The sequence below is a fragment of the Chrysemys picta genome, chromosome 2, assembly GCF_011386835.1.
Source record: "Chrysemys picta bellii isolate R12L10 chromosome 2, ASM1138683v2, whole genome shotgun sequence".
Classification (NCBI taxonomy): domain Eukaryota; kingdom Metazoa; phylum Chordata; order Testudines; family Emydidae; genus Chrysemys; species Chrysemys picta.
The window spans coordinates 187124039-187143015 of NC_088792.1; the positions used below are offsets into that span (position 1 = coordinate 187124039).

The 18977-nt window shown below is 43.7% G+C and overlaps 1 protein-coding gene across 9 annotated transcripts in view; it reads left to right on the forward strand.

Moving 5' to 3' along the window:
• Window positions 1-18977, forward strand: part of CARMIL1 (capping protein regulator and myosin 1 linker 1) — a 360331-nt gene that overhangs the window by 84739 nt on the left and 256615 nt on the right. For 5 of the 9 annotated variants that reach the window (XM_008164449.4, XM_005281420.5, XM_065581993.1 and 2 more), the window contains exon 1: window positions 11241-11900. The exons of 1 other annotated variant lie outside the window; for it this stretch is intronic. In XM_008164449.4, the coding sequence (XP_008162671.2) occupies window positions 11861-11900 (40 nt within the window). In that variant the 5' untranslated portion in view covers window positions 11241-11860. Of the gene's footprint in view, window positions 1-11239; window positions 11901-18977 lie in introns of those variants that run through there. 3 more of the 9 variants (XM_024102104.3, XM_065581992.1, XM_065581991.1) reach the window with 1 other exon arrangement.

Sequence of the window (18977 nt, forward strand, 5' to 3'; positions counted from 1 at the left end):
CATCACCAGAAGGGGAGAATCCACAGGGACATCTCTTGAAGAAGAACTGAGGCCTCACTCCTTCGCGGAGCTTTGTTTGGGTGGACCATTGTGCCCTTACAGAGCTCCATTTAAGTTGGAGAGACAACCAAGTGGTATGCTGCAAGACAGGAGGTGTTCCTGGGGCTCTGCATAAGCATAAGGCTCCTCCTATGCTGGGGCCATTGTAGGACTGGGGTGCTATTAAAATAATAATTAGCTCCACAATGCTACAATGAGCTCTGCATGGAAGGACCCCTGTGTGTACATATGCAGAGCCTCTCTGATATCTCCTGTTATCATAATTATAAGGCATTTGTCCATCTATAGTACTTTGCACCCCAGAATCTCAAAGTGCTGAATAAACATGAATGAGTGTAGCCTCTTGTATCTTGTGTTGAGTAAGCAAATGTTACTACCATTCTTCAGATGAGAAAACTGAAGCTGGAGGAATTGAAGTACCTTGCTCAAAGTCATATGGGGAGCCTGTGGCAGAGCTAGGGAGAGACAAGTCTTCTGACATCCTGTGGTGTATCTTAACCACAAGGCAATCCTCCTTGCTTAATGATGGGTGAAACTCAAAGGGTTTGTGGTTCAACCAGGTTTAGATAAGCATCTAATCTTTTCAGAACTTTATAAAAAATTACTCTAAAATTGCTCAGGTCTTCCTCTTCTTTCCCATTCCTATCACCAACACTCGCTCCCTAAATTCTAACAGACTTTTGTCCCCCATCCCCAATTCTCTTTCCCCTGTCTCTGATTATATCACATTGGTAATAGAGGGTCAAGGAAGTCATTCAAGCTTAGAAGTCTCTGAACTAGGCTATTGTTGACATGTGGCATGCTTAATGACTTCCTAGGTTAGAGGTTCCCCAGAACTCATTGCCCTGGGAAAGCTTTGGACTTTGTGAGATTTAAAGAGAGTAGACTAATCAGCAGAAGTTGCTATGCTTATTAGGACCCTAAGATAAATATTTGCAATGGTAGGAGACTTGTTGGGTTGGGAGTCTGAGAGAGAGGGAGAGAGAGGAATTCACCCAAACTTTTAGACCCTAGAGAGGGGCTCAGGTTTCAGTTTGAAATTTGGGCTGAGGGTCAGGAGCATTCCGGTTCTTTTCTGCACTGGGCTGGCTCACCTCTCCTGCTTCACTAGCCATGAAAAAAATCTGGAGAAAACTTTTTTTCAGATATTTTAAAGAGTAAAAATCATTCAGACAGAGTATTTTTCAACAGCTTAGTTCTGAGGGATAGTTAATCTCCCAATACTGACAGAAACCCGATCAAGCCATGTTTTTTCATTTTCATCATAGTCAATGGGAGAGAAAGAAAGATGCACGCTAAGGCATTTCACACAGTGGAGGTCTGCAGTGGGAAAGGGGAGGTAACTTCACAGACCTGAAAAATGGGGGAAGTTAAGTTAAAATGACCAATAGGTCAGGCAGCTGCAACTCCCACTGAGCACCCTTTGTAGCTCTTGGAGCGGATTCTCCATTGCCCTGCAACTTGCATTCTCATTTACACCTGTGCAAAGTGTGTGTAAAATGCTACCATTCTGATTTGAATATCTTCTTAAGGGTACAGTACTTTATGCAGTGGTAGATGACAATACATGGTACAAGGTGGAGGAGAACTGGGCTCTCCATTTAAGAATTTGTCAGCTTTGGCTGTCTATTCCCCAAATTGAAGCCATAGATATTATAATATTGTAACCAAATGTGATGGAACATGCAAAGGATCATACCTTCATGTGAGAACTAAGCAGCAGAAGCAGATGAGCTCTTGAGAAACAATGATCCTGGAATACAGAAATTAATGATATAATAATACAGTGGTATAACCAGAAATTCTTCTGAATAGACTTTTTAAAAGGTTTTCATGAGGCATCAGCTGCTGTTTGTAATTCTTTTCTTAATGCTGTCTTCAGAGTATGCCATATCAAAATATACATCTCTGCTGCTTTATTTATATTCAGCATATTTAAAATCAAGACAAAATAGGCTTTATACGTAGTACCAAAATAATCAAAAGAGCATCTAGAAAGGGTTTGAAAAGACTCACATTCACAGATAAAGGCAGCAGTCTGTTAGCAAGTGTTTTGTTTCCTTTGCCAAATCAATGATTGATTGAGTTCATGCATTTTTCCTTATCAATATTGTTGTAACTGGTTAAACAAAAAGCAGGCACATCATCATTCACCAATTTAAGACATATTTATTTATTGTGCAATAAACTAGCTGTTTGTCTTCAGTCTCTTTCAGCCTTATGTTTTGTGGCAAATCATCCATAATCACTGGGGTCTTTACAATATTTCTAAACAAATGCAAAGTGTGGGCTCCAAATGTTATGTTTAAGAGTGATGCCAAATCTAGGCAGTTAAACAAAATAAATTATTGTGTAAAAATTAAAAAAAAAGCCAGAGATGAATACTGAGATGAAACAAAGTGGTTTGACAAATTTCACAAACTTCTGAACTTGGATATATTTGGAAGCACATGAGTGATTTGAATGTGATATTTCACTGAGCTCCGCACCGATGGGTGTTACCATCTTTGTGGATGTTTTAATTTCCAAAACTCCAATGCTAGAAAAGAAATATTTTCCTGCATTGGTCAAGTCTGACTGACTAATATTGTAGGCCAAATTTTGTCATTGGCTAATCCTATTTAAACCCATTATAGTAAACAATATCCATGGGGTTGCACTGGTGATTTTGGGGGGAAAATTTGTCCCTGTGGCTCTATCACATTCAGGGAGAGTTGCCATCCATGCTGATATTCTTGGGACAGTCTGATGTTTATGGCTCTGTCCCATATCCTGCCAAGCTAACTTACAGTGTAAATGTTTCAAATTCACATGATTTTCTACATCATGATGTTGCTTTGCCACATGTTAACTTGACAATGTGACTTGAAGGTCAATCCAACTCCCACTGAATTCAATAGGAGTCTTTCCATTGACTTTAGTGGGAGTGGCATCGTTTCTTGATGATATTACATTGTCACTTCTCAGCACAACATCAAGATGCTTCAGTGCAAATATTGTGACACAGTGGTGCAAAGATGTTCCTATGTAGGACACAGTTACGAATATGGAACTCTATCCTATGACATAAAATATCAATGGTTTGGCATCAACTCACGTTGCACTGACTTCATTTTCATCAGGAGGGAGGATTCAGATTAGATGGTGCTCACAGCAGGGACAACAGAAAGATGGGGAAAATGTGAACACTGAAATGAAATGTAGTGAATGTAGATACAGAATGTGAAATTCTATTGGTGTGGCCAGACAGAATAACCCTGAGAAACCAAGGCAAATTCCTGACAACCTACTTTATGTAAACAATTTTTAATTTTACGTACTAGTGCTGTGGTTCTGGATTGACTACACTGATTTCCTCTCTTTGTGTCAATCGTCTCCCTGATCAAAGTCCTCTGAAGTTCCCGATTCCTTCCTGCTCTGTTATCATCAGTACATATAAGCTGTGCAAGCTGCTGTGCTCTGTTCAGCCATCTAAGTCATACATGATCCAGCCCACTGCTCTCGTTGGCAGTTATCATTGTGTCAGAAACTACAATAATTGAAGTAGTCTTTTAATATATATATATATAATAAATATCCACTATAGCCTATTCAATGACAGGCAAATCAATTATCCCTTTAGAGGACTTTTAAAGTGACTTCATAGATGAGGTCTTCTTCTCTGCTAGTGGGTGGGGGACGCTATTCTTCCTTGAAAAGCTCAGTTAATGAAAAATCGCTTCCTTTTTTTTATTCATTGTCGAAATCCACAAGGCTGCATTTTCCTCTCAGCAAGTCAAAATGCAATTATCCACTCTGTTCTTCTGTCTTACAGGCAGGAATCACGGCAGCATTTCTCACGTGTTACAAGGCTTCTGTAGAAGGGTGAAGGGAAAGTTAACCTCTTTCTTGTTCTGTGGACATGCTAAATACACAGCAAATATAAATAATAATGAATCTGTCTTCACACAGAAATTGGACAGTGGCTGAGGGGAGCACTGGAAAGCGTCATGCTCTGTGTGCAGATGGTCACTGATTCAACCTGACTGATTCTGTTGCTCAGTAGGTGAAAATGTTCTCTCAAAGGACGTGGTACAGTCTCCATTTCTTGAAATCTTTAAATGAAGATGAGCTGCCCTTCCGTATATGGAAGTCCCCCAAAATATTGCACATGGGATGTTCAACTGAACCCCCTCATGTCCATCCCCTCCCCCAGGGCTGTCTTCCGACCGTCTCCCCACTGGCTCCCCATGCAGGCATTCACCCCATTGTCTGTACTTGTAGAAAGCCTTGAGGCTGTTGCTGAGGGAGTCTTACAGGCAGAGCAGAGGGGACTCTGGCTACTGGAATCAGGGTGGGGCCAGGTAGGCCCCAGGGGAATCTCTGGTGCAAGAGCCAGCCCCACAGCAGCAACACAGAGGAGCAGCATTGGCCACCCCACTGCTCACTCACATCTGGCTCTGGCATGATGCAGGGGTGTGTGGGGTGAGTTGGCAGAGCCAAAACTGAGTGAGTGACATTGCGAAATGGTGCCCAGGGGTTACAGCGCTGCTCAGATTTGGCCCCATAGTCCCTCCATCATGGCAGACTGTGGGGCCAAACCTGAGTGACCAGTGGGGTGGCCAGTGCTGCTCCTCCTCACTGCTGCCTTGAAGCCAGGGCTGGCGCAACCCATTAGGCAACCTAGGCGGTCGCTTAGGGTGCTACAATTTGGGGGGCGGCGACTGGGGCGGAATTTTGGCGGCGGGACCTTCTGCTGCCTCTGTGGGGGGCGGCATTTCAGGGAGGGACCTTCTGCTGCCTAGGGCAGCAGAAAAGCTGGCGGCGCTCCTGCTTGAAGCCAGCTCCTGCACCAAGGGTTCCCCCGAGGGGCTGCTCAGCCTCGCCCTGCTTCCAGCAGCCCAGCTGACGGTGGTATGCCCCGTGCATAATGTGTGTAAGGCTGCAGGTGCAACCCACACACCTCCTGGGTGTGGTGTTCCTGTCCCATCTAGTGGTACTGAGACCACTTAGAGCAGTGGTTCTCAAACTTTTGTACTGGTGACCCCTTTCACACAGCAAGCCTCTAAGTGCGACCACCCTAATAAATTAAAAATACTTTTTTATATATTTAACACCATTATAAATCCTGGAGGCAAAACGGGGTTTGGGATGGAGGCTTACAGCTCGCAACCCCCTGAGGGGTCCCAACCCCCAGTTTGAGAACCCCTGACTAAGGGCTTGTCTGCACTTATATTTTATCATGCTCTAACTGGCGCTAGTGTAGACAGGCTCCAAGTGCTGGGAGCCGCGCTCCCAGTGCTCGGAGCTAATCCCCTCGTGGAGGTGGATTACCGTTCCCGCGACAGCACTTTGAAGTTTCCAGTGTAGCCATGCCCTTAGAGAGAGAGAGAGAGAGAGAGAGAGAGATTAATGAGTCTGCTCTACAGCCTTAGCTAAGAGCCATGTGGCTTTCAGCTCATGCATTAGAGCAGGGGTCAGCAACGTTCGGCATGCGGCTCGCCAGGGTAAGCACCCTAGCGGGCCGGGCCAGTTTATTTACCTGCTGACGCGGCAGGTTCGGCCGATCGCGGCCCCGACTGGCCGCAGTTCGCCGTCCCGGGCCAATGGGGGCGGCGAGAAGCGGCGCGGGCGAGCGATGTGCTGACCGCAGCTTCCCGCCGCCCCCATTGGCCCGGTACGGGGAATCGCGGCCAGTGGGGGCCATGATCAGCCGAACCTGCCACGTCAGCAGGTAAATAAACTGGCCCGGCCTGCCAGGATGCTTACCCTGGCGAGCTGCGTGCCGAACATTGCCGACCCTTGCATTAGAGGCTCATACACAGAGGTCCCTGGTTCAATCCCACCTCTTGATGACCAGGGTCTGTCGGTGTTACACAGGCACTATTGCTTCTGAAAGATATGCTTTAGTCAAATGTAGGTTATTGGGCTCAATACAACATAATAACATAAGAACATAAGAAAGGCCGTACCGGGTCAGACCAAAGGTCCATCTAGCCCAGTATCCTGTCTACCGACAGTGGCCAATGATCAAGTGATCTCTCTCCTGCCATCCATCTCCACCCTCTGACAGACAGAGGCTAGGGACACCATTCCTTACCCGTCCTGGCTAATAGCCATTAATGGACTTAACCACCATGAATGTATCCAGTTCTCTTTTAAATTCTGTTATAGTCCTAGCCTTCACAACCTCCTCGGGTAAGGAGTTCCACAAGTTGACTGTGCGCTGCGTGAAGAAGAACTTCCTTTTATTTGTTTTAAACCTGCTGCCTATTAATTTCATTTGATGACCCCTAGTTCTTGTATTATGGGAATAAGTAAATAACTTTTCCTTATCCACTTTCTCCACATCACTCATGATTTTATATACCTCTATCATATCCCCCCTTAGTCTCCTCTTTTCCAAGCTGAAGAGTCCTAGCCTCTTTAATCTCTCCTCATATGGGACCCGTTCCAAACCCTTAATCATTTTAGTTGCCCTTTTCTGAACCTTTTCTAGTGCCAGTATATCTTTTTTGAGATGAGGAGACCACATCTGTACGCAGTATTCAAGATGTGGGCATACCATGGATTTATATAAGGGCAATACTATATTCTCAGTCTTATTCTCTATCCCCTTTTTAATGATTCCTAACACCCTGTTTGCTTTTTTGACCGCCTCTGCACACTGCGTGGATATTTTCAGAGAACTATCCACGATTACTCCAGGATCTTTTTCCTGACTTGTTGTAGCTAAATTAGCCCCCATCATATTGTATGTATAGTTAGGGTTATTTTTTCCAATGTGCATTACTTTACATTTATCCACATTAAATTTCATTTGCCATTTTGTTGCCCAATCACTTAGTTTTATGAGATCTTTTTGAAGTTCTTCACAGACTGCTTTGGTCTTAACTATCTTGAGCAGTTTAGTATCATCTGCAGACTTTGCCACCTCACTGTTTACCCCTTTCTCCAGATCATTTATGAATAAGTTGAATAGGATTGGTCCGAGGACTGACGCTTGGGGAACACCACTAGTTACCCCTCTCCATTCTGAGAATTTACCATTAATTCCTACCCTTTGTTCCCTATCTTTTAACCAGTTCTCAATCCATGAAAGGACCTTCCCTTTTATCCCATGGCAGCTTAATTTACATAAGAGCCTTTGGTGAGAGACCTTGTCAAAGGCTTTCTGGAAATCTAAGTACACTATGTCCACTGGATCCCCCTTGCCACATGTTTGTTGACCCCTTCAAAGAATTCTAATAGATTAGTAAAACACGATTTCCCTTTACAGAAACCATGTTGACTATTGCTCAACAGTTTATGTTTTTCTATGTATCGGACAATTTTATTCTTATCTATTGTTTCAACTAATTTGCCTGGTACAGACGTTAGACTTACCGGTCTGTAATTGCTGGGATCACCTCTAGAGCCCTTTTTAAATATTGGCGTTACATTAGCTAACTTCCAGTCATTGGGTACAGAAGCTGATTTAAGGACAGGTTACAAACCTTAGTTAACAGTTCCGCAACTTCACATTTGAGTTCTTTCAGAACTCTTGGGTGAATGCCACCTGCTCCCGGTGATTTGTTAATGTTAAGTTTATCAATTAATTCCAAAACCTCCTCTCGTGACACTTCAGTCTGTGACAGTTCCTCAGATTTGTCACCTACAAAAGCCAGCTCAGGTTTGGGAATCTCCCTAACATCCTCAGCCATGAAGACTGAAGCAAAGAATCCATTTAGTTTCTCCGCAATGACTTTATCGTCTTTAAGCGCTCCTTTTGTATCTCAATCATCAAGGGGCCCCACTGGTTGTTTAGCAGGCTTCCTGCTTCTGATGTACATTTTGTTATTCCCTTTGGAGTTTTTGGCTAGCTGTTCTTCAAACTCCCCTTTGGCTTTTCTTATTACATTCTTGCACTTAATTTGGCAGTGTTTATGCGCCTTTCTATTTGCCTCACTAGGATTTGACTTCCACTTTTTAAAGGAAGTCTTTTTATCTCTCACTGCTTCTTTTACATGGTTGTTAAGCCACGGTGGCTCTTTTTCAGTTCTTTTACTGTGTTTCTTAATTTGGGGTATACATTGAAGTTGGGCCTCTATTATGGTGTCTTTAAAAAGCGCCCGCACAGCTTGCAGGGATTTCACTTTAGTCACTGTACTTTTTAACTTCTGTTTAACTAACCCCCTCATTTTTGCATAGTTCCCCCTTTTGAAATTAAATGCCACAGTGTTGGGCTGTTGAGATGTTCTTCCCACCACAGGGATGTTGAATGCTATTGTATTATGGTCACTATTTCCAATAATATATTTAGATCTATTGCAATAAATGGGTGAAATTATGTGGCCTATATTACATAGGGGGTCAGACTAGATGATCTAATGATCTCTTCTGGCCTTAAAATGTCTGAAACTATGAATTCTTTTTCATTCTTCTGCCTAATGGTGCCTGTTTACCCTGGTACTGCATATGCATGCTCACTCTAACATGCATGGGGTGCAATAGATCTAAATATATTATTCAGAAACTATACAAAATGCATATCTAATAAACAAAATTGGAATGAGTGGGGTATATGATACTAGGGGAGGAGGTGGAAGATGATAAATGAAATTTATTTGCTTTATATTTTCTTCAGATGTTTTCCTCATTTGCTATTGGTAGATGTCCTTCTAGTTTACTTTTTCTTGTACTTTACAGATTTGCACTGGCTATTTTTCTGAGAGATACATATAGCTAATTTCATCCATTATGTTAGTGAGCATGTTTGTTTTGTAGTATGGTTACCTCAAAAATTATTTGGATAACTGGTGGGTGTTGTAGGGGTGAGGAAATGTGTGGTCACAGATTAACCAATACTCACTATTTCAAATAGCAAGTTCTGTTTCTCCTAAAGGCATGCAGTAATCCTTATTTGCTGTGTTTTATTGTTAAACATAAGCTTCTTGGAGTTATGCTGCTGTTGCTCTTGTGAAATGTATTTCAGTTTTCCTCATTAGACATAAATAACTTTGATCTCCAAAACCTGTCACTTATTTTCAGAGTGTTTGAAATATGAGCTTTATGTATTAATCCACCCCTTCAGGATGTGGGACAGCCAATCAGGATCCTGCTGCAGTGAAAATGATCCTTTCAATGAAATTACAGGCTTCCACTAGTTAGCTACTCTAAAAGTGTTACAGTATTCCCATTGCTGTTTTACCTCCTCCCTCCCACCCCATATAATCTTCTGTCCTTGTTTTCATATGTATACACAATTATATGTATAATTAGGTTATTCAAGGGCTATATATTTTGTAATTTGATTGGTATGCACTCACAAAATTCTCAACATAAATGTGTAATGAGAAAAATATCTTAAGATGTTATCTATTTAGTACTAGGAAAGGAGGGATGTTTGATTCCTTTCTGTCTACTACAAACTGGAAAACTTTTGCTTTTCCTTCTCTCTGAGACTGGGAAACAACCCACAATAATGACATCCCTTCTTTATCTTTAGAACAAGTGCAAAACCAACTGACCTTCCCTAGAGAGATAAGGTATGGGAATGAGAAAGAGATAGATGAACTTTGGATCAAAGGTTATCCAATTCATTAAAGGTTTAAACTGATCCAGGTTTGGCAATCACTTTCCCAGGCAGCAGACAAGAAAAACTGATTTCATGATCACAGTCACTCTATCATATAAACCTTAAAGAAACAAACAAAAGCAAAGTTCCTGGAATACAAATCCAGAGAGTACATCAGCAAAAGCAATTTCATTACTCTTTTTACTCATGGGTAAATACTTCTATCAGAGGTCCATCCTGCAACTGGGTCTGCATGAGCAGATTCCTGCTCCCACACAGAACTTCACTGACTTCATGATCGCAAATGGGTTCTCCCATGTGGAATCAGTTGCAGGACTGGGAAAATGCGTGCACCTGGCCTACACCAGTATTACACTTCTGGTGCTAGCATTGTTGCAATGTTTCCCATTGGTGTTAATGGTTAGGTACCATGCTAGTGCAAATAAGGTCAAATTGTGATGACTGAATATGAAAAAGTGTCATTAATACAAAAGTGTAATTAATACAAAATCTTTTAATTTTGTTTATGTGAATGAAGCAAAAGGTGATATCCTGAAAGGTCCTGACTTGACACCCAGCTAACTGGTGAGTTTGATCCACAATCAGATGCCGCAAGGACAGCAATGGAGCTAGCTGTCCCACCTTAGGCCTGTGTTCTGACAGGGAGATACCAGCACTAGTGGGGAGAGTTCAGTCTCCTTATACATTCAGTTCTGGGGCTTCTCTGCTGAGGCTGACAATGCCAGGGTGCAAGTTATGATGGTGGGTTATGATTAAGGGGGAGAGAGAGCTCAGTGGTTTGAGCATTGGCCTACTAAACCCAGGGTTGTGAGTTCAATCCTTGAGGGGGCCACTTAGGGATCTGGGGCAAAATCACTACTTGGTCCTGCTAGTGAAGGCAGGGGGCTGGACTCAATGACCTTTCAAGGTCCCTTCCAGTTCTAGGAGAGAGGATATCTCCATTTATTTGGGTATATTTACTCTAAATTATCACTTTTATTATCTGTGTTATGGTAGAGAACCCAACCTAGACTGTGACCCTGTTGTACTAGGTGCTGTACAAACACATAGTAAGAGACAGTCCAGGCCTCAAAGAGTTTAGGATCCAAATAGGCAAGCTAGATTAAGGCTAAGAGGGGAGGAAAGAGAGGCATGAGTGACTTGCCCAAAGTCATAGGAGGGAACTGGTGACTAGAGTGAGAAGCACCCACATTTGATTAAAGAACTATGCAAGCCACATGATCCATCTAGGAGTGTGACACTGTATGAGCAATATGAGAAATGTCTGATTGCAACACACCTTTGCAAAATCATTTTTTAGAGGCTGGAGAGGCTTTCAAAATTCAAACTGCTTCACAATTAGATCTCTGGTGAGGTGGTCTTCTTCCTCCCAAGTGACTGGCAGTCTGGGACCCCTGCAGGGCATGTGTTTGTGTCAGCTGGTGGTCCCTTTCCCGCATCTGCCTCCTGTTTCAGCTTTTTGGAAGAGAGGAAAGAGGCTGGGAAACAGGAATCCCTCCAAACGCCTTCCTCCATTCCCAACCAGCAGATGGCCCCCTTGGTCTCTCTGTCTCTGCAGGTTATGTGACTCTAGCGAAAGCAAGGAGGGGCTGCTTAATGCCCCTAATCTGTCCTCTCTCCCTCTGCGCATGGTGTGTGCAGAGAAACTCTCCCTGCGGCGGGCAGGGCTGCCAACATGTCTCCCTGAAGGAGATGTTCTTGGCGGCTGGCAGGCGTGCGCGTGTGGCTCCCTCTCCCCCGGCACCTCGCGGGTGGGAGTGCGGGAGCTTCCCGGCCGCTGATCGCTCTCGCGAGGTGAGGCGAGCGGCTCTGGCTGGGGCTGCGTAGAGCCCTCCCCGGGGCTGGGCTGCGCTGCGCTGCGCTGCGCTGCGAGCCGTGCGGGACCGGCCGGGGGCGAGGCATTTCCACCTCCGCCCACGCCTTCCGCTGGCACCTCGGGGCCAGTAGGTGCCCGCTTGGCGGGGAGGGAAGGGGGGAGCCGGGAACAGAGGGCGGCAGGAGGAGGGGACTGCAGGGGAGCGAAGAAGGAAGGAGCCGCGTTCCTAGCTGACCCGCCCCTGGAAAGACCCCGGCACCGGAGCCAGGAGGAGCCATGTAGCAATAACCCATTGAGCTCGTCCAGCGCAGCCACTTGTTTCCCCCGCAAACCAGCCGCTCTCGCCCCCATTTTGCTGGCGCGGGGAAGAGGGAGCGAAGTAGTTTCGCCAGCCAGCCGCAGCGCCGCCGCCCCTCGCCCGGGCCACGATGAGCGACGAGAGCTCCGAGGTGCCCCGGGAGCTGCTAGGTGAGCCCCGCGTTTCTCCCCTCCGGGTGTGGGTGTGTGTTTGGGGGGCACGTCTGTTTGTAAGGGTGGGGGAAGGCATGGCGGCGGGGAGGGGGGGGGGTCTGAGCCTTCTGGAGGTGGGGAAGTTTTGAGGCCATCGGGCGGGTGGCGCTGGTCATTGCCCGCCCCAGCCGTGCCGTGGGGAGGCGTGGTGGGGAAGGTGCCGTGAGGGCGAAGGTAGGGTGGGGAGGGGAAGTCAGCGAGGGAAAGCCATGCTGCGGCTCCTGTTTTTTGGCATTGCTGCTGGAGAGATTTGCTACTGGGGGGGATTACAGCCTTTGAAGCCCTAGAAATAGCAGCCCAGTCCCGTGCGTTCAGCAGCTGTAAGCCAACAAAAACCGGAGTGAAAACACCGCATTAACCATTTCAGTGGCTGAAAAGTAGACAGTGCATGTCCCCACCCTGGAAACGTATAGTGACATTCTACATGGGCCTTCATGACAGCACAGCGTACAGCAGTGGTTCTCGACGGGGTACACCGAGCTCTTCCAGGGGGTACTCAACTCCTCTGGATCAGTGTTTCTAAACCTAGGGGTTGTGACTCCCAGAGGGGTCACGGGATGGGTTTAGAGGGGTTGCGTTAGGGGGTGGCAAGCAAGCCAGTTGTCCAGGGCCCCACACCAGAGAGGGCTCTGCAAGGGCAAGTTACATGCTTCAGCCCCAGGTGATGTGGTTCTGGCTTCAGCCCTGCTATGTAGGGCACAGGCTTCAGACAAGGCTCACAAGTGGAAAACAGGAAGACAAATCAGCCTCCTGAAAGTAGTACAGTAGTCTGGAAACTACCTGAAAGCGGTACAGTAGTCTTGAGAACCACTGGCATACACTGTGTCAAGGTTGCTATATATAAACGGCAAGCCTTGAAAGGAGTAGCCTATAGATTCAGCATGGAAAGCAAGCGGTTAAAGGTCTGTTGTTTTTATTTAACTTGCAAGAGCAAGAAAATTTATAGTTTAAAACTACTCTTAACCTCTCCATCTCCTTCTATGCCCTTATGCATAGCTATGGTGCCATATGCAATTGTTTGGAGCCCTTTGAAATACGTTTCAGAGTAACAGCCGTGTTAGTCTGTATCCGCAAAAAGAAGAACAGGAGTACTTGTGGCACCTTAGAGACTAACAAATTTATTAGAGCATAAGCTTTTGTGGACTACAGCCCACTTCTTCGGATGCATATAGAATGGAACATATATTGAGGAGATATATATACACACATACAGAGAGCATAAACAGGGGGGAGTTGTCTTAATTAATTAATTGGCCTCTCAGAGTTGGTAAGACAACTCCCCCCTGTTTATGCTCTCTGTATGTGTGTATATATATCTCCTCAATATATGTTCCATTCTATATGCATCCGAAGAAGTGGGCTGTAGTCCACAAAAGCTTATGCTCTAATAAATTTGTTAGTCTCTAAGGTGCCACAAGTACTCCTGTTCTTCTTTTTGAAATACGTGTGCATAGAGGTGTGAGGGAGGGAGGATATTTCAGAGAGCCTTAACTTTGACATTTTCCTAGCTTTTGACATGTTAGAGCACACGCTTCATTTTATTCCAGCATATATATCTTTTTGTAATTCAGTTCTCTGGGAATGCAGTGCATAAGGTAATGTACAAAGAAAAAGAGTATTTAATGTTTTTTACTCTTCACAAATCACAACTCATCACAAGTGGTGCTAAAGCTACTTGGGAGCGTCTACGCCATGAATTAAAAGTATAGTAGGTGGTGGGGCTAGGTGTAGACAGAGAACATTTTGAACCATCAGCTTTTTTTTTGGCCTGCCTTTAAAACAGCCAAATGTATTTAACTATTGAGCAGTTAGCATGTGTTAATGTTGTAAATGGATTTCCACTATAAATTAATATGTGATGGGTTAAGGTGTGTCACCTATGCTAAGAGAACCATGGAACAAAGCTGAGTCATTATGACACCACTTCCACAAATAAGACATTAGATTGTACCATAAAGTACCAACATCTGACACTAACTTGAGTCAGATTTCAGAATTTTGCTCTGATCTTGCAAGCTTATCTACATAGGCAGACTTGCTATTGCAAGTTAAATAAAAACAACAGTCCTTTAATCACTTGCTTTCCATGCTGAATCTACAGGCTACTCCTTTCAAGGCTTGCCGTTTATATATAGCAACCTTGACACAGTGTATGCCAGTGGTTCTCAAGACTACTGTACCGCTTTCAGGTAGTTTCCAGACTACTGTACTACTTTCAGGAGGCTGATTTGTCTTCCTGTTTTTCACTTGTGATCCTTATCTGAAGCCGGTGCCCAGCGTGGCAGAGCTGAAGCCCGAGCCCCATCATTCCGGGTTGAAGCATGTAACTTACCCTTGCAGAGCCCCCTGTGGTGTGAGGCCCTGGGAAACTGGCCTGCTTGCCACCCCCCCCCCCCCTCACTGAGAGCCAAATATACTGCAGTGGGGCTCTGCATGGGTCCAGGGTTCTGTTCACACAGATCAGCATATAGTATTGGGGGGCCTTAGTGCCCTGTGTCTAATTCGTATTTTTGTTTGCTTACCTAATTTATGATGACGAGAACACTCTGGTCATAGTGGAGTATTTCATAAGGAGGAAAAAATTATTTTCTTGCTAGACCATCAGGATTCCCTAGTGATCTGAGAGCTCTGTGAAAAGGACATTGAGCAAAACTTAATGGGTAAAACACAATGGCTAAACTGGGAATCTGGAAGCTTGAATTCTAGTCCCAGTTCTGCCACATGCTTCCTATGTGACCTTCAGCAGGTCACTTGGGACACAATATTCAAAATTGTCTGTGCTAATTTTGAAACACTTGCAGCCTGGTTTAAGAGGTGCTTGTGTCTCAGATTGTCTCCATTTCTGGGTGCCCAATCAAAATAAGTGAGTACTTGAAAATTTGGGCCTTAGCTTCCTGTTGCCACAGATTTCTGGTCTGTAAAATGACTTGAAAAATGCACTTGCTAGTGATGGGTAGGAAACTTTCTTTATGTGGGGAATTCTGTAAAATGTTGTATTTGAAACAAGTTTCTAGCTCTTAGTTACAAAAAGAACCTTAGTGTGAATTGGTGCTGTGAATTTTTCCTGAGTCTCTACTCCAGTGCCTCTGATGGTCCTTTATAGCTTTCCCAGTCAACAGCCTGTAAAATGGACAAGTTTGTAAATCAGTTTCACTGTTGCTCTTTAAAACCCTGTGTGAAACAGACAAGAATCAAGTCAACTTCAGTCTGCTGCTGCTTGACAAAGCTGTGAACAGGGCAGAAGCATTTGGAGCTATTAACTGGGGAGGAGGAATCAAAAGATAAGGCTAGGGTGAGGCTGGGTAAAGTTGTAGAGATACCACCAATACTCCTCTCACAGCAGCCATGTGGCCTGGAGGGACTGAGTGTCTGACTACCACTGTCTGGAAAACAGAATTCTCCTCCTGAAAAAAATGTCACGTATTTTGAAAAAATGTTCATCCCAAATTGGCAGGGTGGATTTGATTTAAATCAAAATGATATAAATCACAATTTAAATCACTATTCAGGAAGACTTGATTTAATCATGGATTTCTACATAAAAGTGTATTCTTGTTGGTTGTTATAACCTTAATACATATTCTTCACAACTCAGAGATAAGTATAGATTTAATTTTTAGAAGGTACACACTATACATTTTTAAAGTGATTTATTTTGAAAATTTTCAGATTAGTTTTACAGCTATATCAGAAAATGAATGATTGTTTGGTTATTTAATTTACCAAAGGTAATTGAAGCAGATAGTTCAGCTCCCAATGACTTCATAAATATCTCCAATTCAACAGGTTAATCATTAATATCTGGAGGATTTTCTTGCCATGCTGTATTAGGAGGAGAACATCACCAGACAGGCATTTAAATTGTTTTATTTAACTAAAACAACAATGTTATGTAGTCTGGATTATTTTTCTTCAACAGCATATAATATTTTAACAAAACAAGCATATGGAATTTTGAATTTAAACATTCAAGTTTTTTAAAATTGGGTTTGTTTTTGTTAAAATTGTTTTTAACTAAAATAGTTAAATGAAATATTAAAAAAAAAAAATTAACTGACCATGTCAGCCAGGTAAACATGAGAAACTTAAAATATTGGCTTCTGCAGCTAACTCCGTCATCTTCACCTTAATTTTCCTGTTTGTTCATAATCTGGCAAAGAAAAACAAGTTTTCCTGCTTTTTCAGGTCCCAAACAATTTCTCAATTTGGAATGAATTAGTCCAAAGGAAGAAAATAGTCTCTCTACACCGGCAGAAGAAGCTACTTCTGTTAAAAGTGAGATTCACTTGAACAGTCTCTGAATCCAAGTACTTAAGTGACTTCCACCAGTTCACTGGTGTGACTTTCTTTAAAACATCATCAGCAAACATGTATTTCTTGAATGATTCACTCTTAGCTCTGAAGTTTATTATAGTTGGCATTATGGAGGAATGATTGCTTGTCATAGCCAACTCCTCTTCTTCAGCAGTTAAAGTTTGACCCAGGTACCGAGTATTGAGACTATTTGCAAGAAAATGAGCTGGAGATAGTGCTTGTCTCATTTGTTTTTTTAATGCTTGTAATTTAACTCTGTCATTGCATATTTCTCTTCTTAAGATCTCACTCAGTTCCTTCCAGATTTCAACAGTGTCAGCAATAAAACAGCTATTTCCCTGCATTTTGTTCAAGGCTACAGAAATAGGCTTCAGGGTACTCAGCATGTGTTCAACATTTCTCTTTGGCTGTGACAGTGCCATCTATTTTTTCATGATTTTGTTCACAAACTGTCATCAGATTAGGCCAGTTCTTGATATAGTGCTCAAAACAGTCCACTACTGAGTTCCAGCGCACGTCTTGTGGGAGAGTTTGCTTGGTTCCTCCCACTCTTTTCAGAGCAGCTGCTGCAAAGTGGTTGTTATGAAAGTATTTTGCAATTTCACCAACATTAGCCTCTATTTCTGGAACACTGAAGTCTTTGGCTAGCAGGTGCATCAAATGAGCACAGCTTGTGACTCTCTTCACTCTTCTAAATAATTTCTTCTCATCTTGGATGCATTTGCAGCATTGTCTGTGACCAAGCTGCATACTAGACATTTGAATTTTTTTTCACAGTTTGTTATAGCTTTTACTGCTGCTACTTGTAAGTATTCTGCTGTGTGCGCATTTCTGGATGTATCAATTGTTTCTGTAGGGAAGACATTTCCCTTCTTCTGTTGTCACACAAGCACATACAACAGGATCATTGTGGACATTGCTCCACCCATCAAGACTCAGGTTAACAATTTTACCCTCTAGACCTTTTGCATACTGCTCAATTTCTCTTTCATAAACTTTATCCAGCAATTTGCCTGCGTCATCTGCTCTGTTGGGTGGACTGTGTCCTGATCTTAATGTCTGAATCATGTTAATGAAGTGTGGGTTCTCAATCATAGGAAAAGGAGAGTTTGTTGCATGAACAAAATGGGCAATTTTTTTTATCAATTACCTCTTTTTGTAATCTGTTGGGTCTTATCACAAACTTATCTATGGTTGTTTCTGGATGATGGAGTTTTTTTTCCTTTTGCTACAGGTGATATACTGTAGCTATATATATATATATATTTTTTTTTTGCTACAGTTGATATACTCTGGCTATGCGATATACATGATGTGACTGAAACACTCTCATTGGCAGATAACTCTGAAACTATAGAAGATGATGATGATGATCTTGAAGTTGGATAGTCCTCAGAATCCTGTATGTTGAGGATGGATTCTCCTAAACAAAATAAGTCAGCGCAGTTATTTAATTATTATTACCATACTGTTCATTTAGTATTACTCATTGCATTCACTGACACTCAATACTACTTTAAAGGTGAAATTGTAAAAAGACGATCTGCCTATTTCAGCTATTTATTTTTTATCACAACTGCATCTAAAATGATAGTACCATAGAGTAACAACTATATTTTTTGCTCAGACATGAGAATTCAAGAGTCGTCGAGAAGGAAGATAGGCAGTCCTTAAGAAAGAAGTATGAAATAAAAAAGTTTACCAGCCTGAAGATCCTGCATGTTCAGACATGTTCCTTTCATCATCTTCAAGGCAGCTTCCTCCTGAGAAGGAACACTTCTCATGATGTTGTTTCATTCGGGCAACCAGGCCTTGCGTTTCTTTGTTGCGCTGTTTGCATTTTGCACCCAGCCCTGCTTACCCACAGGTAGAGGAACCTCATTAAAATATTCCCAAAGTGGGTCTCTTTTATGGCCTGCTGCCATTATAGGTTTTCCCTTCTAGTGAGAGAATGGTATGGTAGATCTCAAATCAATGAAGGCTACACTCAGAAAGACCTCAAGACTTCTGGAATATGTTGCTCAAACAGTTTCACTTTTGTTTCTACTGCCTGTCCCTCCCTTCTCACATTTATCTCCAGACTTCTCCTTGTCCAGATCTATTCCGCCCCCAACAGTCTTCTATTCATTGAACTTTTTGAAACTTTGCACTTTTAGAGAGATGTAAGGGATTGACTCTGTGTACACAGATTTGCATAGGGTTACCATACGTCCGGTTTTTCCCGGACATGTCCCGCTTTTCGGCAATCAAACCCCCGTCCGGGGGGAATTGCCAAAAAGCCGAACATGTCCGGGAAAAATACGGACAGGCACTTCCTCTCCCGCGGCTGCTCTGCTCCTCCCCTGACTCAGACTTCGGCTCTGTTTAAGAGCCAAGCTGCCCGAGCCAGTGCTACCGGCTTCAGGCAGCCCCCTTTCCTCCGGACCCCAGCCGCCGGCCGGGCACTTCTCCTCCCCAGCTCCAGCTGCTTTGCTCCGGCGGCGCAGGGTCCGGAGGCAAGGGGGCTGCCCGAAGCCCGTAGCGCTGGCTCGGGCAGCTTGGCTCTTAAACAGAGCTGAAGAGTCAGGGGAGGAGCACAGCAGCTGGAGCCCGGGAGGGGAAGTGCCCGGCTGGGGGTGCAGGGTCCGGAGGAATAGGGGCTGTCTGAAGCCCGAGCGCTACCGGCTTCATGGTTTGCCGGGCAGCCTCCAGACCCTGGCAAGTAAATAACTTTTCCTTATT